Source organism: Eptesicus fuscus, chromosome 22 (assembly GCF_027574615.1).
Source record: "Eptesicus fuscus isolate TK198812 chromosome 22, DD_ASM_mEF_20220401, whole genome shotgun sequence".
Classification (NCBI taxonomy): domain Eukaryota; kingdom Metazoa; phylum Chordata; class Mammalia; order Chiroptera; family Vespertilionidae; genus Eptesicus; species Eptesicus fuscus.
The window spans coordinates 15996800-16021337 of NC_072494.1; the positions used below are offsets into that span (position 1 = coordinate 15996800).

At 45.3% G+C, this 24538-nt stretch overlaps 2 protein-coding genes across 4 annotated transcripts in view; one reads left to right on the top strand and one right to left on the bottom strand.

Moving 5' to 3' along the window:
* Positions 1-3293: 3293 nt before the first annotated feature.
* Positions 3294-7896, top strand: MSTO1 (misato mitochondrial distribution and morphology regulator 1). Of its 3 annotated transcripts, none has more exons than XM_054712315.1 (14): positions 3294-3413; positions 3525-3660; positions 4129-4198; positions 4290-4365; positions 5059-5113; positions 5194-5332; positions 5474-5591; positions 5837-5971; positions 6077-6229; positions 6483-6614; positions 6689-6873; positions 7040-7144; positions 7231-7344; positions 7593-7896. In XM_054712315.1, exons 1-14 carry the CDS (start codon positions 3330-3332, stop codon positions 7768-7770), a joined length of 1680 nt encoding a protein of 559 aa, XP_054568290.1. In that variant the 5' UTR covers positions 3294-3329; the 3' UTR covers positions 7771-7896. The 3 variants fall into 3 exon arrangements, with proteins under 3 accessions (XP_054568290.1, XP_027987220.2, XP_008153905.2); XM_028131419.2 differs by having other exon boundaries at positions 3296-3413; positions 6074-6229; positions 7231-7340; positions 7632-7896; XM_008155683.3 differs by having other exon boundaries at positions 3296-3413; positions 7231-7340; positions 7632-7896.
* An 82-nt stretch (positions 7897-7978) lies between these two features.
* Positions 7979-24538, bottom strand: part of GON4L (gon-4 like) — a 49013-nt gene continuing 32453 nt past the window's right edge. Inside the window, exons 20-32 of the mRNA XM_054712314.1 lie at positions 20846-20962; positions 18774-20477; positions 17928-18186; positions 16965-17149; positions 15883-16080; positions 13971-14114; positions 13311-13454; positions 13105-13224; positions 11378-11491; positions 10438-10648; positions 8995-9622; positions 8805-8907; positions 7979-8414 (exon numbers count right to left, since the gene is read on the bottom strand). Of these exons, the coding sequence (XP_054568289.1) occupies positions 8265-8414; positions 8805-8907; positions 8995-9622; positions 10438-10648; positions 11378-11491; positions 13105-13224; positions 13311-13454; positions 13971-14114; positions 15883-16080; positions 16965-17149; positions 17928-18186; positions 18774-20477; positions 20846-20962 (4077 nt within the window). The 3' untranslated portion in view covers positions 7979-8264. The remainder of the gene's footprint in view (positions 8415-8804; positions 8908-8994; positions 9623-10437; positions 10649-11377; positions 11492-13104; positions 13225-13310; positions 13455-13970; positions 14115-15882; positions 16081-16964; positions 17150-17927; positions 18187-18773; positions 20478-20845; positions 20963-24538) is intronic.

Below are 24538 nucleotides of genomic sequence, written 5' to 3' on the forward strand. Positions count from 1 at the left end.
CTAGAGCCCTGATTTCAGATTCTGGCCCCCAGATGGGAGAGCACTTGTTCCTGTTGGTTTAGGCCGGTCTGTAGTCATCGGAGCAGCAGCCTCAGGAAATAGACCGTCCTTTTGGGGCTTTGACCGGGTTCTGGGAACAGCTGAGCCCTATGTTCCCGTCTGGGGAGACCCCCGCCCCCTAGACCTCTCACTGCAGGGCTCACAGGGCGATCCATCCCTGTGTCTGTGCCTGGGCCCTGTCTCCTGCTCCCTGGGGCTCCTCCGAGTGACAGTGCAGTGGGCACACCAGGCAGGCTGCTTGGGGGGAAGCGCAGGCCACGAGGCTCAGGGACTCCCTGCTGCCTTGCCCAGTCCCCCAGCTGCAGGATGAGGCAGGGCACTCCCCAGCCCCGCCCTTAGGAATCCAGCCTGGGCCTGGGCTTCCTGGAGCACCTGGGTTGACAGGAGCCCACAACTGGGTTACCGTGCCCATATTCTAGATGCCAAGACTGAGGCTCAGAGAGGGGGAGCAGAGGTACCTACCTCCAACCCACCTCCCCCTCAACTCAGCCCAGCTCACAGGTGGCTTCCCCAGCTGCCTCCCGGTTGCCATGGTATCAGAGGAGGGTGAGAAATTAACAAAACAACTATAGGTTTTTAAATTTTGTTGTGGAACTTGACAAACTGATTCTAAAATATATGTGGACATACAAATATATGTGGCCCAGAATATTCAAGACTCATTCTTTTTATTTTATTTTATTGATTTCAGAGATGAAGGAAGGAGAGATAGAAACATCAATGATGAGAGAGAATTATTGACTGGCTGCCTCCTGCATGCCCTACACAACCCAAGCACGTGCCCTTACTGGGAATCGAACTTTGACCTTCTGGTTCATAGGCTGATGCTCAACCACTGAGCCACGCCAGCCGGGCAAGACTTATTCTAACCTCTATTTCAGACCTACAGGAATGTTGAGAGAGTAGTACAAAAGAACACTGTATAACCTTCACTTAGATTCAATTGTTAACATTTTGTCACACTTGCTTTATCTTTCTATTTGAGACACCATTTGAAAATAAATGGGGAAAAAACACACACAAGGAAATTGCAGACAAGTATTTCATCATATATCTCCTAAGAATAGGATACTCTCCTACATAATCAGAATATTGTTAATACCAAAGAAACTCATCATCAATATAGTATTATTTAATATATAGTCTATTTTAAAATTTCTCGGTATCCCAACAATGTGTTTATGGTTCCCCCATCTTCTAGCCAATTCAGGTTCTAATCAAGGATCACAAATTTAAGCTGAAATATCTCTTTAGTGTCCTTTTATTTTTAAAAGACTATATGCATTTTTTTCAATTTTACTAAATAGATGTATATTCCCCAAATAATGAATGAGGCTTTGTTTTGAATTTATATGTTATATCATGCTGTATATAATAGTTTTTACTCAGTTTGTTTTAAATATATTTTATTGATTTTTTTACAGAGAGGAAGGGAGAGGGATAGAGAGTTAGAAACATCGATGAGAGAGAAACATCGATCAGCTGCCTCCTGCACACCCCCCACTGGGGATGTGCCCGCAACCAAGGTACATGCACCTTGACCGGAATCGAACCTGGGACCCTTCAGTCCGCAGGCCAACGCTCTATCCACTGAGCCAAACCGGTTTCAGCTCATTATTAGTTTTTTGTGTTTTTTTTATCCTCACCTGAGGATAAATGTCTTGTTTTTTTTTTTACTTTTAGAGACAGAGGAAAGGAGAAACATGGATGGGTTGATGGGTTGCCTCCCCCAATGTAATTAACAAGTTATATATGGAAGGTTACTTTGAAATCCTGCAACCATCCTGTTTTCCAACAAATTATCACCCAATGGTGTTAACATCCATTGATGATCATCATTTGAATAAATTCTTAAATTGATAGCTGCAATTTAAATTTAAATTTGATCATTCTGTCTACATGTTTTCAACACATATAACTTGTATCCAGAATAAAGTACCCACTCCTACAAATCAGTAAGAGACAACCCAAAGAAACGCGGGCAATGTCCACCCCGTGTGACTCAACCAGAGGTCAGGGTTCCATTCCAGGTCAGGACACATGCCTGCGTTTCGGGCTCCATCCTAGTGGTGGTTGGGGAGGGGAGGGGGACATGCAGAAGGCAGCCCCTCAACCATTCTCTCTCATCACTGATGTTTCTCTCTTCTCCCTCTCTCTTCCTCTCTGATATCAATAAAAATATATTTAACAAAAAAAGAAACATGGACAAGAGACTGGAACATGCACTTCACCAACAGGGATATCCAAATGGTTGATAAACTTATCAGAAGGCGCTTTCAACCTCTTTGGTAATCAGAAAAATTAAAACCAGTGATAAGGACTAAAATTTTAAAATGTTGGAAAGATTATGAAACATCAACTGAAAATTCCCCTACACTGGTGGTGGAATTGTAAATTGGTAAAGAAATTTATAAAACAGGTTGGTGTTATTTACCAAGTTCGAACATATCCAATATTATGACCCAACAATTACACTCCTAGATATATACCCAACTGAAATGTATGCACAGACACCTACACAAGAATGTTAATTGTATCACCTAATAGCCCAAACTGGAAGCAATCCCAAAGTCTGTTATCATTAGAATAGATCATATTCATACAATCGACTATTCTGAAGCGAAGAAAATGAACTGTAAGTACATAGAACAAAATGAGATTCACAAAATATACCGAGCAAAAGGCAGACGCAAAAGAATATGGGCTCCAGAAGAATAAAAAAGAATATGTGCTCCGATTTATTTACATAATATGCTGGATAGAAAGACAGATAAAGATAGTTCACAGGGTTAGAAATCAGGAAGGCTGTGACTTTTTGAGCGGAAGAAAGGGATGCGTGGGAAGCTTTAGGGGAGCAACTTTTCCAACAAGCTTTTAATTTTGCCTGAAGCAGAAATATCCCGAGAGAGGAGACAAACGCTGCAAGAGCAGCAAGAAGTAGGGCGAACACCGGCAGTCCCCACCTGAGCAGCAAGGACAACAGCACCAAGAACGCGCCAGCAAGGGCGTCGGCTCAGGCGCCTGCAACTTCCGGCGTGGGCCCCACCCCTTGGCAACCACAAGGAAGTAGGACTCGTCCACGATAGGAAGAGGCGGGAATGATGAGCGGTGTCTCTAAAGCCCAATGAATCGTTTATCCTCGGGAAAGACGTATTTGTGGACCAATAGGGCTCAGAGGATGAGGCCCCGCCCACAAGCCTGCCGAGCCAATCGGCTGAGAGCAGCGAGGGGGCAAGCGCCGGTTTTGCGACTTAGCGGAGTCGCGCGGCATGGCGGGCGGCGCCCGGGAGGTGCTCACGTTGCAGTTGGGACATTTTGCGGGTTTCGTGGGAGCGCACTGGTGGAACCAGCAGGTGAGGTCTCTTGGCAGTTGCCCCAAGCGGAGCCTTTCGGGATCTCCAGCCCTTACCTCCGGCTTGCCCATCTTGCCACCCCTTGGTCCGGCCCCTTTTCTGCCTCCTCAGGATGCTGCGCTTCACGAACGGACTGATACCAAGGAGCCGCCAGGGGAGCTGTGCCCCGACGTCCTGTACCGGACCGGCCGAACGCTGCACGGCCAGGAGACGTACACGCCAAGACTCATCCTCATGGATCTAAAGGGTGAGGCGGTGGCCCGGGCCGGCCAATGCCCATTTTCTCCTTCGCATCGGAGTCTCGAGCATCCGTTCGTTTCAGGGCCCTCTGACCACACTAAGCCGAAGGGCAGATGAGTTGCCTAGGGAGAGCTAACCACAATAGACAAACACCCGAGGGACGCCAGAAGGCAAAACTTGATTCCGTTCAAGAGCCATCTCTGGAATGGGCTGCTTGTCTCTGGAGACAGTGACATGGGGCCGTCCTCTAAGACCGCTGGGTAGTCTTTGCCTCAGGCCTCACAGCGAAGGAAAGGATGAAATCTAGATTCTCCTAGGCAATGTTTTTTTCCAACTTACGTATATTCCAGAAAGCTTGGAAGTGCCAAGTGCGGGAGGGATGGTGACAGCAGGTTTCCAGGTGATCAGAGGAAGATGACCTGAAGCCTGGGAGGGACTAGGCTTTGATTTCACATTTCCTGTTATTTTTGTGCAGGTAGTCTGAGCTCCCTAAAACAAGAAAGTGGACTCTACAGGGACAAACAGCTAGACACTGCAATAGCATGGTATTTGTCGTTTGGAGAAGAGTGGGAGATGTGCACAAAATGCTGGGAAACAAAGGCAAACTGGCTATGATCAGTCTCCAATTTCTTTAAGGCAGGGGAAGCTCACCACGCACAAAGAGGAACTCCATCCCAAGAATCCTTATCTCCAGGATCTCCTGAGTGTAGAGGTGAGGGTCTCAGCCCTGAACTTCTTTTTCAAATTGTGAGAAAGTTTATTAGAAGGTTACAGAGGTAGTAAAAGTGAGCCATATAAGGAACAAGTGGCTAAGGAAACAAGTTACAGAGACAAAAGAAATGTTTAGGAAAGGACCATGGGAAAAAAGATTTGAGAGGGTGTGCTCCGGGGAGGGAGGGACAGACAGACTGCTCTGAACTTGCACTCCCGAGTGCTACAACCACAATGTCTCCACTGGGTCAGAGAAAGAGGATTTTAATAATCTAAATGCCTTAAATAGTATTTTTGGAAGAAGCACTTGTCTTCCTAAAGGACTGTGACTAGAGCCCAGACAGTGTGGCTCAATGGTTGAGCATCAACCTATGAAACAGAAGGTCACTGTTCGGTTCCCGGTCAGGGCACATGCCCAGGTTGCAGGCATGATCCCCAGTGCCGGGGAGGAGAGGGGAAGTGCAGGAGGCAACCTATCGATGATTCTCTCTCATCAGTGATGTTCCTGCCTCTCTCCCTCTCCCTTCTTCTCTGAAATCAATACAAATATATTTTTTAAATAAATAAATAAAAAGGACTGTGATCACATAAACAGAAAGGAGGCTGTAGGGTGTGGCCAGCAAAATCAGGGAGGATAAACTTTTTGTCTTTAGACTGCCTGGAACTAAATATTGATTTTTCTCATCCCTCCCAGGGAGTGCTGAGTAGTGATGGTATCTGGAGAGTCAAGTCCATTTCCAGTGGCAAAGGTGAGAGTTGTCCAAGTACTGCAGGATGGGAAGTGGGCAGAGCAGAACATGGAGATGAAGTTCCTCTAATTTTCCTTTAGGTCCCACACCACTCACCACTGCTGCAACTCCAGAGCCACTTATCCCCACAGAGGGCAGCATCCGAGTCTGGTCAGACTTCCTCAGAGTGCATCTCCATCCCCGGAGCATCTGTATGATTCAGAAGTACAACCATGATGGGTATGGGGTGCCCCAGAGGCTGTGAGGCAAGAAACTGGGTTCCTGTACCAATGTTGGATGGGAGCTCTTGGAGGGGGGTGGGGGGGCCGGAGGGCGGGGAGCAGGACCCTGTAAGTCCTGGATTGTGTTTATGCACGACAGTGAAGCAGGCCGCCTGGAGGCTTTTGGCCAAGGGGAGAGTGTCCTGAAGGAACCCAGGTACCTAGAAGAGCTGGAGGACAGGCTGCACTTCTACGTGGAGGAATGTGATTACCTACAGGTAGCTGTGGGCACAGTGGACACTGGGGTAAACTCTGCTCATCCTACTTAAAGATTTTTGAGTTTTGGAGAGACGAAGGGGAGAGGGGGGAGAGAGAGAAACATTAATGTGAGTGACACATCAATTGGGTGCCTCCTGCACAATCTCTACCAAGAACCAGCAACCTTTTGGTGCCTGGGACTGTGCTCAACCGAGCCACACCCACCAAGGCTCCTTCTACTCTCTCATCATTCACCTCTCTCTAGGGCTTCCAGATCCTGTGTGACCTGCATGATGGCTTCTCTGGTGTAGGTGCTAAGGCCGCAGAGTTGCTACATGATGAGTATTCAGGGCGAGGAATAATAACCTGGGGCCTGCTCCCTGGTCCCTACACTCTTGGGGTGAGTCGAACTTGGAAGAAAAAACTCAGGGTATGGAGGGAGGAATGAGGGAATGATAGCCCAGTGAGAAAGCTGCTTAGAACAAACTACTCTTTCTTTCAGCAGGAGCCCCAGAAAAACATCTATCGTCTGTTAAACACAGCTTTTGGTCTGGTGCACCTGTCTGCTCACAGCTCTCTAGTCTGCCCCTTATCCTTGGGTGGGAGCCTGGGGCTGAGACCTGAGCCACCCGTCAACTTCCCTCACCTGCGTTATGATGTAAGGCTCGATGCTCTTGTTCTGCTAGTAACAGGGACTCTGTCCCACTCACCAGCCAGCCTGTTCTTGAAGCCTCAGCTTGAACTCAGCTATGATGTGGCCTCTTAGATCATAGTCCTGTTTATCCAGCCTTAGGCCGATCACACCGATTTGTCTCAAAGCCCCCAGATCTCCCTGCCCATGCTGTCCTGCCTCCTCACGCTCTTTCCAGAGCTGAAAGACTTAAGTGCTCTCTTTGGTATCCTCTTTATAGGCAACTCTGCCCTTCCACTGCAGTGCCATCCTGGCTACAGCCCTGGACACAATCACTGTTCCTTACCGCCTGTATTCCTCACCAGTTTCCATGGTTCATCTAGCTGATATGTTGAATTTTTCTGGGAAAAAGGTATGAAGCTTTGTGAGGGGTTAGGTCAGAACTGAGAAAAAGCCCTGTAACTTGATTTTGTCCTTCCCTTTAAGGTGGTGACAGCAGGAGCATCCATCCCCTTCCCTTTGGGTCCAAGCCAGTCCCTTCCCGATACCCTGATGCAGCTCGGAGGGGCCACCCCTTGGACTCCACTGTCTGCATGTGGGGACCCTTCTGGAACCCACTGCTTTGCCCAGTCAGTGGTGCTGAGGGGTCTAGACAAAGCATGCCACACCAGGTGAGGACTGGTGGTCCTTAGAGCCCCTGTCAGACTTCTGTTTCGTGTTCTTTTCTAATACTTCTGGACATTCTCATGGTATTGACCTTCGTCCCTCTGTCCCACTTTAAAAAAGAAAAACACTGAGCACCCCCATATTAAAGGTGATTTGTCTCTGTTCTGGCAGTAAGCTCACCCCAGGTACACCTCTGCCTTCCCTACTCCATGCTTGCACCACTGGGGAAGAAGTCTTGGCCCAGTATTTACAGCAGCAGCAGCCTAGAGCCAGGAGGTTAGTAAAATGCTTGCTCCTGCTCTCCCCTTAGATCTGACCTCCCTTGACCCTTTCTCACTCAGCTGCTATTTTCTTGTCCCCAGTTCTTCTCATCTGCTGCTGACTCCCTACAAGGTGGTTCCTCCTTATCCCTGCCTCTTCTCAAGCCTCAGCCAGCAGGGCTTGGTTCTGGATAACCCCCCAACAGGGGCAGGTATGTAGGAGATGAAGAAAACCAAGATTTCAAACATGGGAGTGGTTTACTCTATCACTTTCTGGATAAAGATACTTTAAAGTCACAGTCAAACATTTCTTTATTCATTCAATGGTTCCTGAAGACTTTTCTTCCTCTGGATTACTGGTATACTAAGGGGACAGTACACAAAATGTATTGAGTTTACTTTATAATCAAGTCAACTAAAGACCCAGACTTGCCCATCTATACGACAGAGTCTCGGGGTGGAAGAACAATCCGTCTACAGGTCTCTCTCTCTCCCTCTGGCAGGGGAGAGCATCCCAGTGCTGGGGGCCCTCTGCTCCTCTTCATCCCTGAACCGGACCCTGGGAGACTTGGCCAAGGAACTCACCAAACTCAACCTGCGGCGCTGGGCCAGCTTCATGGATGCTGGAGTGGAACAGGATGACCTAGGGGAGCTGCTGCAGGAGCTACGCAGTCTGGCCCAGTGCTACCAGCACGGTGACAGCCTTATGGACTAAAGTTCCAAGAAAAGGAAAGAACTAGTTTACAATAAAAAGTGCTGGATGCAGGAGCTATGTCTTGGGACTGGCTACACCAACATATGCACTTATTACATTTAGAATCACTGTGCCTTACATCACAATAAATGTGTACCATCAGGACAAATATCAAAAAGGGTAGTAAAGGAGCTGAGCCCCACTCTCCCTCAACACTATTTACAAAGTAATTCTAAAGACTTCGTAACAGACACTGAGTGAGGCAGATAATGGCAGAGCCATGAAAACCCTCAGCCTAGCTTTGTCCTTGTCCTTGGCCCCTGCTCCTTCAGCTCTATACTGGGTTCAAAGGGCATTCAAGCAAGGTACAACCACCCTTTCCCTCGTCAGGGTGCCTGTGGTTTTGATCCTATGCACGTGACTCCCACATGCTTCCTGAGTCTCACTCATCCAGCTCCTCCTCAGACAGAAGATCCCCGTGGTCAGAGAGCTGGTCTGCATTGCTAGTGCTGGTTGCATCGTCTTCATCCTCCGAGCTGGCCTCGCAGGCGGTGTGGAAGAGCTGCATGAGTTCTCGAAAACGGTGGGAAACCTAGGAGGAGAGGTGAAGGTTGGTGTTCCATGTCCTAAGTAACAAAGCATTATATACCAAATTAAACAATCTTATTTGTCCCACACAGTAAGGTTGTGAGGGCTATGTCCTCCTTAAAGATAAGGAAATTCAAGTTAAGTGGCTAAATATTTTGCCCAAAGTCACACTCCTAAAACCAAAATTACAATAGAATCTCTGGGGCTTCCACCTCAAAATCCAATGCCCTTTCTCTTCTAGAACCACTACCGATTACCCTGAGAAGCCAGGCCCTTCCTCAGCAGACCTTTACAATCTTCTCTTAGTTGGCCAACCTGTCCTCTTCCTGCCTCTCCTGGATTTGAAACTGTAGAGGGCTCCTCCCCCGGCCCCGGCCCCCCCCCCCCCCCTTACCTCAGTAGGAGTCTTATTTCCTAGCTGCTGGGAGATGATTCGAAAAGTCTGGGGCTGTGCTCCTTGTTCCTGGCACATGGTGAGAATCACACGGTCAGCTTCCCTGTAACCCATATGTTGTGATTAGTCCTCAATTAGTGCCATGGATGTGGTCCTTGTGCTTTATAAATACACATCCATCCCTACCTACCTTGTCCACAGGACCACCTTTTCCCCGGTGGAGCTGACCTTGCTATTGTTCGCACATACGGTGACTTCTGTGGCCTTTGGCTGCTGCTCCGCTTCTGGACCCTTGACCTGTATTCCACTGTCTTTACCCAAACCTCCTTTAGGGGTTTTGGGAGAAGTCTCTGAGGTGTCAATTCCTGATGAAGATTCATGGACTGAGGACTTCTTGTCTGATGTCTTCACACCAGTTCTGCTTGAGGGTAGCCAGCTCTCTTGAGTATCTGGTTCCCCAGACACCTGTCTTCTCCCTAAGTCTCTGGTCCTTGAGGAAACAGGACTCAGGAAAGAAGCAGGGGGTTCAAGAGTTCCAGAACATTGAGTTTCTGAAGCATCGCAGACCGGCGTGTAAGACTCTGAGTCACCCGCTGCCTGATGGCCCTCCCCCTCATTCTGAAGCCTGGGGAATGCCTCTGTGCAGCAGGAAACCTCCGGTTTGACCTGGTTGGTCCTAGTGTTGTCTAGAACAACTCCAGTTTTGGAGGGAAGCTGAGGAGTCTCTGGTGAGCTGGGCGGTGGGCCATCCAGGAGGAGCTGCTGTTCTGTAAGAATCACTTCTTGAGGGGACAGCAAAGTGCTCCCCACTGCCAATCCTGCTTAGGAGGAAAACAAAGATCTAACAGTGTGGACAGGGTTGAGATGCAACTAAGGGCTGGCTTCAAATTACCACAGGGTCACTTTGGTAGGCAACTGTGACAAAATTCTAATCCATAAGAGTGAGGTAGGGGTCAGGGCTAAAGTCACATTTAAAGAAATAAGCCTGGTGTGGTTCAGTTGGTTGAGTGTCACCCCATGGATGGAGAGGTCACGGTTCAATTCCCAGTCGGGGCACATGCCCAGGATGAGGGCTTGATCCCCAGTAGGAGGCATGCTGATTGATTGCTCTCGCTCCCTGATCAGTAACAAAAACATTTTTAAAAAAAATTTGCCCTCCTAGCCTAATAGCTCAGTTGGTTAGAGCATCGTCCCAATACACCAAGGCTGTGGGTTTAAGCCCCATCAGGGCACATACAAGAAGCAACCAATGAATGCATAAATAAGTGGAACAATAAAACAATGTCACTCTCTCTAGACATCAATAAATAAATAAAAAAATATATCTGCCTGCCAAAGCTGATAATGCTGGAGTTTTTAGAATGCGGAAATATAAAGAGAAGGGATTCAGAAATGGGAATTCAAGAAAAGGCTGAATCGTGTTGATTTTGTAGCAATCTTAGTTCTGCAAAGAGTATTAAGGCCACAGGAGAGAAAACTAAGGCTGAACAGGAAAAGGGATTTCTACTGGTTTATTAGTAACAGTCCCTGAAAAGACTGTTATTTACCCAGGTTCAAATACATTTTTACTTGAAGTGTGTGAGAATCAGACAAATAAATGGAGAAAGGCTGGACTGGCAGCCAGATCACTCACCTGAAATAGGCATCTCTCCCTTTCGGGTACTCCTGCCAGTCCTGCTCTGGGTTGCCTCAATGGTTTCTCGTTCCTCTGGGGCTTCCTCCTCCATCACATCCTTGCCCTGCCCAGCTTCCTTAGCACCAGGCATAGGACTGGCCTCTCGGTGGGGGCTGCCACCCACCAACTCATGGGGCTCCTTGCTCTTGTAGGATTTGCTGTCATAGACCTGCAGGGATGGCCTTGTGGGTCAGGTGTCTCCTGACCTCCTTTGTCTTAGGGGGCCAACCAAAGGAAGAAGCCCTGTTGTGATGCTCAGCAAGTCAATCAAGATGCATGCCTGCGTCAAGGATTTTAAATGCCCAGAATACAGTACTGGATTCAACAACTCCTCTACCTAAGGACTGTTTGCTGCCAACCAACCCTACTCTACCTAGAGAACCAGCATTACCTTTAGGTCTGTTTTCCTGACACAGACTTAGTTCATTTAAAAAAAATCTAAGAAGGAACTATTTGAACTAATTGATTTTTTTTCCAATTCCAAAAACTTTATCCACAGGATTCTCTTTAAAAAGTAAAATCTGCCAGACCGGTGTGACTCAGTGGTTGAGCTTCGACCTAGGAACCAAGAGGTCATAGTTCGGTTCTTGGTCAGGGCACATGCCCAGGTTTCAGGCTCAATCCCCAGTAGGGAGTGTGCAGGAGGCAGCTGATCACTGATTCTCTCTCATCATTGATGTTTCTCTCTCTTCCTCTCCCTTCCTCTCTGAAATTAATAAAAAAATATTTTTTTACAAAGCAAAACCCACAATGTATTTTTAAAAGATTCTATTTGTAATCTATGTGTGCATAAAAGGTTCACATTTGTGGTAGCAAACAATACCCCAACAGTAAGGCAACCTGGAGGTTGACTTAGGTAGGCAGCTCGGAAACCTCTCGGGACAGCCCCTGCCCTCACCTTGCTGCTGCAGTGGCTGCAATTTCTCCTTTTGCTCTTCTTCAGTTTGGAATCAGGACCTCCTTCATGGCATGCACAGGCACAGTCCTTGGCACCATCTGGCCACTCAGTCTCCTAGGAAATATCTGGGCTTGGTTAGCTGCCAAGTATTTTGGTAGCAAGAGAGAAATATCAGCTTGCTCTGGCCCTACCAATTCCATCCTTTCTTTTATTATATACCATATCTTTATAATGCCTGAGGAAATCAATGTCTAAACTCGATTAAAGCTTATTATGAATCCCTAAACAATTCTTAAATGACCCCAAAACTAACATATCCCAGTTGCCTAGATGTTTCAAGAAATATTTAAGTCAAATATAATCTGAGGCAAAGACACTGGAGAGCTCCAACATAAGGTATGATCTCCTCACTCATCTGTCTTTGTTTCTGTCTCCCAGTGCTTTGAGCTCTCCCCTCCCAATCACCTTGAGAGAGGCTTTGTATATAATATGGAAGGCTCACTCAATGATACTCTCCATTTACCCAATAAAGAAACCCAAGACCATATTTATTTCCATTGATGATGAAAAAACTGAGATATTAAATAAATTGCCCCACGTCATTCAGCTACTAAGAAGTTCTTCCCTAAGAAAAAGTAAAAGACATGGAGTAAAGGGACATGGATTAAAAAGACTACTTCTTGACCTAGTCAGTTAGGCTTAATGGATAGAGCTTCGGCCTGCAGACTGAAGGGTCCTGGGTTCGATCCCAGTGAAGGGAACATACTTCAGTTGCAGGCTTGATCCCTGACCCTGGTCAGGCACATGCAGGAGGCAACCAATCGATGTGTCTATCTCACATCAATGTTTCTCTCTCTCTCTCTGTCTCTCCCCCTCCCTTCCATTCTCTCTAAAAATCAATGGAAAAATACCCTGGGGTGAGGATTTAAAAAAAAAAAAAAAAAAAGACTTCTTGCCCAGCTGGTGTTGCTCATTGGTTCACCTTCAACCCATGAACCAAGAGGTCACCAGTTCAATTCCTGGTCAGGGTACATGCCAGGTTGTGGGCTCAATCCCCAGTAGGGGGTGTGCAGGCGGCAGCCAATCAATGTTTCTAACTCTTTGTCCTTCTCCCTTCCTCTTTCTCTAAAAAAAAAAAAAAAAAATCAATAAAAACGTATTTTTAAAATAATAAAATAAAAAGACTACTTCTTGAAGAGCATTAGAGAGCAGTATGAGCAGATGCTGGAGCTGGATTACCTGGGTTCATATCCTAGCATTGCCACTTATTAAATATGAGACCCTGGCAATGGCCTCTCTCTGCACTTCAGTTTCCTTTTCTGAAAAATGCAAATAAGAGCAATCTCTTCATAGGATTATTGTGAGAATTAAATGAGTGAATAATCCACTGAAAATATTTCCAAGAGATACATATTTTGTAACACCCCTAAGGACTAGCCATTATCATTATGGGCAATCTTAGTTCTTTTTTTTCACATAAGCAGAAAAGAAAAAGTTTAAGACCCAAGGGCAAGAGAAATAGCTCTGAACTAGAAAGAAAATGGCAAACAAATCCTTCTAATGAAGCACTCCAGAGTGGGGCCTCTTCAGCAATTGCACTGTTCTTCCCATGGGCTCTGCATGTCCATGGCAGCCTCAGATCCCGGAGGCTTTGCCAGAGAAACACTTAGGCAGAAACTCAAGTCTTGATTAATGAAAAATGGACAATCTCCAACAACTTGGTGTACCTTATCATGATTTTGTACCCCAATCTCCTTTCTTCTTTTGTTCTTTGGGGCTGTGGGTATCTTGGGAGGTTCCTCTTCCTCTTCCACATCAGGCAGTGCTACTTCTTCAAAGCCATCAAACTGGGGAGAAGTTGGTGCCACTCAACATAGACTACGGGCAGATTATCCCTCCCTTCACAACCCTAGTGCAGCCTCAGGGCTTTTACCTCATATTCCTTCTCTTCAGTCCAATTGATCTCTTCAAAGTCACCCATCCGGCTAGCTGCTGGGCGCAGATGGTCAAAGAAGATGGAGAATTCATCTTGCAGGTGGTCGTGGCCCTTGAGGAGATGCCACATCTGTGTCTTGAGCTAGGGAGAGTTGTAAAGGGAAAGATGAAATCCCCAGATCCTCTCTAGGCCATATTCCAAACCAGTCCCATATACTTCCAAGTTCTATTTTTCTAATCAACTGGGAGACACACAGAAGCCTCTCTTAAATAAAAGTTTTTAAATTTCCTCTCCCTCCTTGCTTGCCTACACAGGAGGAGTATTTACAATAGGTTTGATTTCTAATAACAACACCCTCTATCCTGCCCTACTGATCTCCAGGTCAGGCATTAACCCAAGTAGAGCAATAAGCCTCTTCTGGGCCCCAACATCACCTCCTTCCTTGAACGTCAGTCAGGATCTGGTTTCGGGTGGCAATCAACCCCTATTCCAATGTATTATGCTATAGACAAGTCTTAAAAGGTCCTTGCCTTCTTCATCTCCTCTAGAAGTGCATGGTACCCCAGAAGCAAGAGGATATAGGCTAAGTTAGGGAAAGGGAGAAGGGAAGGGCCTAAGGCCTAGATGAAAATGGAAAGGAAGGACAGGAAAAAATACCTCCGTAATCTCCTGGGGCAGGCAGTCTGCACAGCTTTGGAGGACCTTGATAATCTTCTGGTGATGTGAGGGGTTCTCCGAAAAGCAAATTTCAAGCTGCCGGAGAAACTTGCGACTCTTCTCAAAAGCCTGCTGCTCCTCAAACTACCAGAGTGAAAAGAGAGCAAAAGAGGAGTCACCTATACAGCTAGAGCAGGATGTGGGGGTTCTAAGCGTAAGAACCAAGAAAAAATGGGTTGGGGGAATAGGGGATGAAAGGCTCCAGTTTACAACTGTGTGATCTTTTTAACGACCTCTAGCATCTATCCACCTTGGGCTACTGGGGTCTACTGATCCAAGATAACTATGATGTGAATGAAAGATTCAAGAGATGTACATATCTCAAGTTGTTTACTGTTTCATGCATTGTGAAATCAGACACTCAAACTGATGTAGCATTCACAGTTTACAAAGAATTTTCACATATGCACTCATTTGATTCTCATAATAATACAGAAAGAGAAGATTGGCATGATATGTATAATCATTCCATTACCACTTAACTGCCTTAAGACTATCAGAAAATTCTCATTATATCCTTTATTCCTGTCTACCAGTCATGACAAAAAAAAATGAGAACTACCAGGATATCCCTCATGTTTAGACACTTATTCTCCAACATTTCAAATGTCACCTTACCACAGTGACCCTCCCAACCCTCCATGTATAAAATTGCAGCACCCTAGCCCTCACCCATTTTACCTACTACTCTCTATTCCCCTTTTCTACTTTATTTTTCCATAGAGCATTATTACTATAAATCATTGTATACTATATGCCATTTATATATATTTTATAATTTTTATAATATACAAGGCAGGACAAAAGTAGGTTTATATTTGTTCATATGGAAAATAATACAATAACAAACAAATAATACAATAAACTGTATTTCACATACTCACAACTATAAATCTATATTTGCCATACTCTGTATATATATTTACAATAACGAATTTTGCTGTTTGTATGGTAAATGGGAACATGGGCCCTTTCCCATGCTCCAACTCCCCTTTCCACCCTGTGGGAATATACAGAAGGCCATCTGTAGGTGGACTGTGAGACCTTCGGAGCCTGGCCAGCAATTCAGACTAAGAAAGGCCAAAGAGAAACTGCTTCTAGATGTGAGCCCGGATTGCAAACAGCTAGAGTTTTGATCTCACATAACTTGCTCTCGGGCATGACCCCCTTCCCCTGCATGCCCCATTTTGCTTTATTTTCTGTACTCTATTATAAAACCGTGTGCTGAGAAAGTCTGGGTGGTGGTTAGACCATAGCACCAGCTGGCTGCCCCCAGTGTGGCCTATCAGCAAGCCAGATGGGACGAGATGGAGACCATCACAGGTGGAAGCCAGTGCACATGTCAAGTCCTAATAAACTCATGTCTTTCACAGCTAGTCCTCAGGGTTATTTCTTTGGAGTCCACAAATACCCTAAGATTTTCTCAGATCTCAGCACTTTACATAACATTGTTTATCATGACTTTCCCATGAGAATGTAAACTCCATAGGGCAAGGATTTTTTTTATAATTACTGTAGTCATAGTACCTAGGACTTTGCCTGACACATTAAATATTTGTTCAATGAATGCCTGTTTTACAACAATGAGAAGCAATAGGCATATATGATTTGAGCTAAGGTCTTCACTGGCAACTGAAGGTAAAATCCTCCTATTCCTCATGTAACGTAATTGGGAGAATGGAAGTGGGAAGATCATCCTTTGAAAAGGAGGCTCTTACCACCTTGTGCTAAGAGAAGGCTATCTGACTGAAAGTAGTTGGGAGACTGGAACAGTGTGAATCAACTCTCTATTCAAATCCAATCTCGCTCTGACCCAGGAATCCCATTGTGCGGTCTTTGCCCATCTACTCACTAATCCACAGGCCAAAGCTTGCTCGGGCAACAGGAAAGCAGCAAAGTCCTTCAACAGCTGAGGCCAGTCTTGGAGAAGAATTTTCAGGCTTTTGTAGAGATCCACAGCTGTCTGCCTCTGAGTACTTGACTCAAATTCATAGATAACCTGAAGGAAGTCCTCATACCTGCCAGGGATATGTTGCAGGGCTTCTCGTACCTGTACAGGAAGACTATCAATCATCAGTACCCTTTCTTTGCGTTGCAACAAAAATGGCAATACCAAGAAAGGATGAGGAGTTATTGCTAGAGAGCTCTAAGAATTGTCCTTCCTCTAACAGGTCCTAAGATCCGACCATTAATGGAAGACAATGAGCAAGGTACATAATACAGCTCCTCTTCTGCTAGTGGGCAACTGAAAAGCCATTTTCCCCATAAAACGAGGTAACTTTTTTTTTCTAGCTCACAGCCCTAGCCTCTCCTTCCTGATTTCAGCTCCATATTGAAATAGACAAGTATTCCATCCATATATTTCAGCATGGTATCATCTGAGGGTAACTAATACAAAATTAGGATTGTTAGTAAATATTAGGAGACAAGAAAAAGTCATGACTATCACTGCTAGTACTCCACTTTGCTTGGGGGCGATAAAGGAACCAGGTGGTTAGCAAAAGAATGATACAGCTAGCCAGGACAACTTCAAGGAGCAGGTTGGTTCATCTCTCTGAAGATCGGGTGCCGGAGATCCACTCTCTGGCAGTGTACCAAAGGTCTGTCTTCACAAGCCAAGGGCTCAGTAAGGGTCCTATTTTAGCCTACGCAGTGAAGTCACAACCTCTTACTGATGATGGTGGTGTCCATCTTTCCCCAATTTCTAGGTAAGAGAGGGACGATGCTAAGGTACTTTCAATCAACCTGCTTAAAACTGAATTCTATCTCCTTATGGTTCTCCCACAGATCTTTAGGTAATTCCAGAAGAGCAGAGGCAGAGGCATAGAAGGCTGTTGTGGAGCCTGAAAAGCAAACTTCATTTTAAAAACACCTTCCTTAAAGGAGTAGCCTCATTCAGAGGGAATGGCAGTACAGGAAGTAGCATTTGCCTACCCTAGTCAGATAAGCCTGAGCAAAGGCCAAATCCTTCTGCTCTCTGAGTGGATCCCGTTCGAGAATGTTCTCATCATACAGCAACAGCAGTTTGGAGGTGTCCTTGCTGGCTCGGGCCCGACTGCCCCTCTTATTCCGAGCTCGATGACTGCTCCGGCCCTTTCCAGAAGCTTTGATGCTCTCTCCTTAGAGTACATGAGAAAAAGAACGTTTCTTCATCCCTGCAACCCCTACTCTTCCCATCCCACCACATGCGCCCACCCCATGCAAACCCTTTTAATGGTATGGAACAAATCAGGAGAAAAGCTGCTGGGGAAAATGGAATGAGGCATATCTGTCTCTGTCAGGTCAGCTCTATGCAGAATCAGCAGTCTTGAGTGAGTATGGCCTATGTCGAGCTCTCAACGGACTATGTCTTGGTGAGGAATAAGCAGTGCTTTCTGAAATAAACATAGCTTTTAGCCTCATACATGATAGATGAATGAAGAACCAGTATAGCCTGGCTGGTGTGACTCAATAGATTGAGCATCCTCCCATGAACCAAGAGATCCTGGGTTCAATTCCCAGTCAGGGCACATACTTGATCCCCAGTAGGGCGCGGGCAGGAGGCAGCCCATCGATGTCTCTCTCATCGATGTTTCTCTCTCTCTCTCTCTCTTCTCTCTCCCCCTCTCCTTTCCTCTCTAAAAATCAATAAAAACATATTTAAAAAAACAGTATAAAATTTAGATAAATCTGATACAAATCTAACAGCTGATGAGAATAAAATTTTAAATTTCTGAGCATCTCGTCCGTAAAGGCACCAAGTTAAACCTCTGTTTGGGGGAAGGGAAGTGGGAGGAGTGATCCAGAGGAGTTTTTCTGAAAACTTGCCACCTGGTTTACAAGCTAGCCACTCTGCACACCTCTTTACACAAAGAGGCCAACTGAGACCTGCCCCTCATACAGGCTTGCCAAACTCACCTGGTGGGGTCCTGCTGGTCTCTTCTGGAGCAGTTTGGGGTGAGGCAAAGGTAGTAGGAGGTTTCTCAGCAGGGTCTCCTATGGCTTCATCTGTCATTCCATCCTCTTTCTGCAGGCTTTCCATTCCTTCTGCTTCTGCTTCTTCTTCCTCCTCTTCTTCAGGCTCAGAGTTCTCTTCCTGAGAGTTCTCTTCCTCAGACTCACCTTCCTGACTCATGCGCCTTTCAGATGCGAGCCAAGTCAGTTTCTCCATTGTTTCCTGCAACCCTCACCCCCCAAAGAGTGTTCATAAGGGCTGGTAATGGCTCACCAAGTGCTGACTACAGTTTTTCAAGAGGAACTGAGGTTAATCAATTAGTGTGTGTGTGTGTGTGTGTGTGTGTGTGTGTGTGCGCGCGCGCGCGCGCGCGCGCGCCTCATGCACATATGGCGGGGGGACCTGTGGGGGTTACCACAGGAGTTACCACAATTATCAGAGCCTGGTTCTCTGAGTTATGGAGTCATAGGTGTGGCTGGGATTGCTGCCTGACAGGAGTGGGGAGGGGGTCTGTTGGAAAGGTCCCCTCTACCCTGAAGATAGTTTTCCTTTGCCACAGTCCACACTTATGATCCATTTTTTAGGCATTTAAATTGTGCTTAAGTGATTCAATGAAACATTTAAATGTGTTTAAGTCAAATATAATGAGTTAAATTTCACCCTTTCCCTCTCCTCTCACTGCAACCCAAAAATTTTATTTCAAAAATCAAATAAAAATGATTTTAGGAATATCTATAGTGCAGCAACCAAGGTGACCTATTGATATTACTGAGTCCACAAAATATTTGAGAATATTTCCCAACTCTCACCTGGAGTTCTGGGACAGAGAGCACAGATTCCTCAGAAGCTGAGGACATCTCATCTTCCTCATCTTGGGTAAGGTCATCAAAGTCCTCTTCTTCCTCTTCCTCTGGCCCATCCTTCTCTCCTCCCGTTTCGGGCCTCGCTGGGGTCCCTGCTAACTGACCATCAATGCTGAGTAAGTCTTCAGGTTTCCCGGGGAGGGTGCTAACCACCATTTCAGAGTCAATGGAGGATGAAGCATTCTTTGGCGATTCTTTGCTCACATTTCCTGAGTTTCCTCCATCAGGAGGCTCTTGAGAAGCTGACGGGGTTTTAGCTAGTTGATTCCTCTCCTCCTCCTTTTGTAAGACTGTCTGTTTCTTTGCTTCTCTTGCACCACTTGTCTCCTCACTTGGGAAGCCAGTGTCCAATTCCACAGAGTATTCTTCTTTGACTTCATCATAAATGGTGTGCTTTGGGGATGCCCGGGGGACTTCCTCCCCAGGATCTTTAGGTTCCATCTTGACAATTTTCTCTACATTTTCAGGAGGAGAGCTTAGAGATTCTTGGAAGCCCTGAGGCAGTGGTTCCACAACTTGCCTCCCCTCCTCTGTTTTCACAACAGTCCAGATATAGGCACTGTTCTCCGACAATTCTTCCTGGCACACTCCATCTGATGGTAGAGGTCCTGGGCTGTGCTCCTTTTTGGGGAAGACAGAGGCACAGAGAGGAGATAGGTCCTGGGGTTCTAATTTGGGTACCAGGCCTGGAAAGGCATTTTTCCCTTCATCCAAAGGACAACCAACATCCATATTCACTTGGGCCTTCTCTTCAGAGGTGGACTGTACAGGAAGATTCATAGAGTTGCCAGAAACAATTAAGGGTGGGATGGAGGAGGCTACAAGGGGCTGGTTCAATGGACATGGGAAGGAAGTAGGGTTAACTAAGAGTGTGGTGATGGGAAGGGTCTGAGAACTCTGGGCCACAGTTGCATTGACAGGCTGAATCATGTTGCAGCCACTGCCAAGGCTCACAACCTTCACAGTGGTGGCGGGAACAGTGAAGATAACAGGTGCAGAGTTGATGAGGGGGACAGACTTCAGACAGAGCGAGGCCTTGGTCCCCTTTTTCTTTGGGCCTCTCCGTTTCACATATGGCTTTCGGAACTTAGAAGGGGCAAGTGAGGGCAGCATTATCTTGGGCACAGGAGCAGGGGAGAACAGGGTCTGGGGCTCGGACAGAGGGAAGCTGGTCCTGGCCTCAGGGGGTATAGTAGGCAATACTGTTGAGGACTCAAAACTATCACCCCCAGTGACCCTCAGTTGAGGGACGGCTGGCACTGTCTGTAACACAGTGGCTGGCTGGATCGTGTGAGGAATCCGGACCACCATTTTGCTTGGAGGGGCTTCTGACTGAGTTGACCTAGGTGGCATTTTCCCAGAATTGGAGGTAGGCTGGAGAGAGGGGCTGGGTCTAATAAGGAGGGGCTTCAGGGTTGATGACCGCTTCTGTCTCCAGCCCTTCCTGGAAAAACAGTTGGCAACTGGCTTCAGTTTCAGGACTACACCCTTAGGCAACAGCAGTGGGTACCGAGTCTCACTTCCCAACTCCAAGCTGGTTTTTCCTACATCTGGGTCCGGCTTGACCTCAGTGGTGCCCGTCACATTTCCTGCCTCTCTGGCACCATCAGCTACGTGCTGCATTTCCTCCTGGATGGATGGCAGACTGGCCTGTTGGGAACAAAAACACTCTGATCTAGCATACGTCAGAATTTGGTAAAAAATAAAATAGGGTTTTCTAGATTTTAGGAACTTTGTCAGGACAGTCTCAAGGTAATCTTTTCAAGAAGGATTTTTCTGCACAATATCAAATTTCTACAAAGACTACATTCCTACTGCATACTCCAGAAACGCTTCTCTGAATTTCCTATAGGAAACTATCATTTTACCCACTTGGGGGGAGGGGAGAAGAAGGAGAGAAGGATGATTTCTTAAATCCTAGTTCTACAACTAAAGCATCAGAGGTGTAGAGTGGAACTGATGTTTCTGCCAGGTTTTTGGTGACCTTCTGCCTCTGGTCTTTGAAGAGGAGGGCTTACCTTTAACCAGAATGGAAGCCGGTGTTCTTCCCTCTCTACAGGTGGCTTCCACTGATGTGGCTGGATCTCTTCACAGCACTTCCCGAAGATGGGCAGCTGTTTGGTCTTCTTATAAAACTGAGCATGAAGAAATGAAGCATGAGTTACATTTCTTTCAGAAACATTGCTCTCTGTCCGGGTAAGGAGTGGGGTGGGCAGTGGTTTGACACAAACACACATACACACCCATATATACATGTATATAAACAGCATGTGCTGAATGCTTCTGCATTTAAAATTATACTAATCTCTAATCAGTAAAGATTTTATAGTTATTCAATGCCTTTTAACTGATAATCTCTATTCAGGTCACCAGGAAGGGAAAAGTTTAGGTCACTGAGAAAAGGAAGCAGAGAAATCTTATTTAAAATCTGCTCCTGCACAACAGCTGCCTTAACCCTCATCCTGGACACATGGAAGCTTCTTTTTGAAAAGCAAATAATGGTGAAAGAACATTAGAAGGGAAGGGAAAGAACAGAGAGACTGAGACAGTTAGGTTTTAAGCATAAATGAAGATGGAAATTGAACTTACAATGACAATAAGCACCCATTCATTCACATTTGTAGAATGCCTTCTATGTGCCGGCACTGTGCTATAAACTGAGCATACAAAATAAGAGAAGCAATTCCTGCTCTCAAGGAGCTTACAGATTAGTGGGAGAAACAGTCAAGTAGACCAATAATGACATTCTGTGTAAAAAAGTACAAAGATGTATACAAAAAATGACACATAACTTCACACTTGAACAATATTTTTCTGGAGCAGGTGCAACTGGTATAGATGAATCTTAATGGAACAGAGTTTGCTACATGAGGCAGGGGAGGGCAGAGTATACTTCATGTTCAAATCATGAACATGTTTAAGGAACCACAAAGAGAAAACTACTGCATTAATCTAAGTGTAACAAAGTCCTGAACAAAGGCAGTGGGCAACCAAGTAGGAAATAAAGTAAGAAAACTGAGGATGTGATGACTGGTAGACATGGTAGTGATCAAGCAGGAAGAATTGAGAACACTTCCCAGGTTTATGGACTGAGACATTAATGTCATACACAAAGACACAGACCACAGAAGGGGTAAGTTGGGGAGGAGTTTGCTGTTATTGGTGGTGACAGTGGCACAACTGGAGGGTACAGAGGGAGAGACATAAGTTCTATTTGGGGAGTCAGTGAGGAGTGAGAGAACCAAGTTAAGAATTCCTTTAAACAGTTGGCTACACTAAGTCAGAGCTCAGGAGAGAACTAGACCAAAGACACAAATTTGAAAATCATGGAGAGAGATAGATAATACCCAAAATCATGAGACCATTAATCCAATTTACTGTGGAACACTAACATTTAAGGGCAGAGCAGGAGAAGAAGAGTTCATGAAGGAGCAGCCTGAGGTAAGAGTCCTGGTATCACAGAACATTAGAAAATAGGGAGTTTAAAGAAGGAATGAGTGAACAACACTCTGAAGTTTAAGAGGAGAAGAAGAGAAAAGTAGCTACTGGATAGCTAACTGGGAGATAATTCACGATCTTTGCGGGATAATATCCACACATTCATAGGTTAAAGAGTTAAGGAGAAACCTACAGTTAAAACAGTTTAAACCATCCATTTGTCTTTGTTCCCTTTTGAAACCCCATGAAAATAACAGAAAGGAATTTCTTACAAGGAGAGAGAGAATGAGAGAAAATGATAACAACAGCAAAATTTTCAAGGCTAAAAAGCAGATGGAGCCCTGGCCAGTTTGGCTCAGTGGATAGAGTGTCAGCCCCCAGACTGAAGGGTCTGGGGTTTGATTCCGGTCAAGGGCACATACCTCGGTTGCAGGCTCGATTCCTGGCCCGGGGACTATATGGGAAGCAACCAACCAAAGTGTTTTGTTCACATTCATGTTTCTCTCTTTCTGTCTCTCTCCTTCCCTTCCACTATCAAATAAAAATCAATGGGAAAAATATCCTTAGGTGAGGATTAAAAACAACAAAAAAAGAAGATGGATGAATACTGAAACACATGAGCTTCCAAACTAAGACACAGGAAAATGAAGAAAACCAAATCCCATGTGGAAGAAAGTTCACAGCCAACAAAATTGATGTCAGAGTCTAGCAAACAGCTAAGACACCACCTACTTCTTGAATTGGAGGAAAAGCTACAACTAAAATTAGGTAAAGATGAAGAGGACAGATTAAACCTGTTGAGGAGGCAGTCAAACCCCCACCCCCTCTCCCACTGTGTGGGGTCAGGTGAAAGCCTCCCCTGCCCTGGCAGGAGGATTTCTGGAAACGATGATCTCTGGACAAGGCACTGGGCATAACTGAGGGCTGGGTACTATGCTTAACAAATACAGAAATTCCAGCCTTCTTCCTCTCCTGCTTGCCCACTGTCCCTCTGCCATTCACTATTTTAAAGTATTTAATGAACCAAAAAGGCTATTGGAAATTTAAAATGTTAGACGAAATAAAGAACTCAACTTGGCCTAAGGGTTAGAAGAAAAAGTGAGTATCCCAGAAAGTACAACATAAAGACAAAGTAATGTGGAAAAAGATAAAAGACAAAATGCGAGGACCAGCCTGAGAGGCCTACCATCTGACTTACTGGGCACTGTGGAGAACAGATCCAATGAGGGGAGGACACCATCCATACATAATTCATGGAAACTTCCCAATACTGAAACACACGAGTTTCCAAACTACGTTTTACCAAGCACCTCACGTGATTAATGAAACTAGACCCAAACTAAGAAATATTATTATGAAATTTCAAAACAGTAAAGAGGAGGAAATATTTTACATGCTGCCAGAGAGAGAGGTAAAACTGGTATCACACCAAGATTTAAGAGTCAAAACAGCATCAAATTTCTAAATTGTCAGCACTAGAAACCAGAAGAAAATGGAGTAAAGCCCTTAACAAATTCTGGTAAAAATAATTTCCAATTTAGAATTCTGGTCCACTGAAGGAGAGTAGAATAGAAACATATTTTTAAAGGTTTTATTTTGAATAATTATAGATTCACAAGAAATTACACAAATAGTTCAGAAAGGTCTTATATGTACCTTTTACCTTATTTCACTCAATGGTAAAATATTTTACATTGTAACATGTACAAACCAGGTATCTAGTACTTTGACTAGGAAATTGACATTGATACAATCCACAGACCTCAATACATATAGTTTAAACTTAAAAATCTGATTCTCAAAAACTCTTCCTCAGAATACTACTAGGATGTGCTCCACTAAAACACGAAAGTAAAGCAAAAAAGATGTGGTATTCAGGAAATAAGAGAATGCAACGTAAGTAAGAGGCAATCAATCACGAGCAAAATGGTAAAGAAAGAGCCTAAGTTGATGCTACAGCAAGTTGAGAGAGCAACCCATGTAGAGTGGAAAAGCATCAAAGCGTAGGCAATTAATCTAGTACACAAGTGTAAGGAATTTGCTATAGATAACAGATCCCTCTCTTCATCAAAACTACGAAGGAAAAAAGAATGGTTGCTCATAAGAGGTCCCGTAAGGATAGAAAAAGGCCTCTCTTTTTCTTTGCTTTGGCGTTCCACAATTTATGAGAAGCACCTTGTAATTAAACCCCAAGACAGCCCTAGCTGATTTGGCTCAGTGGCTAGAGCATCAGCCTTCGGACTGAAGGGTCCCGGGTTTGATACCGGTCAAGG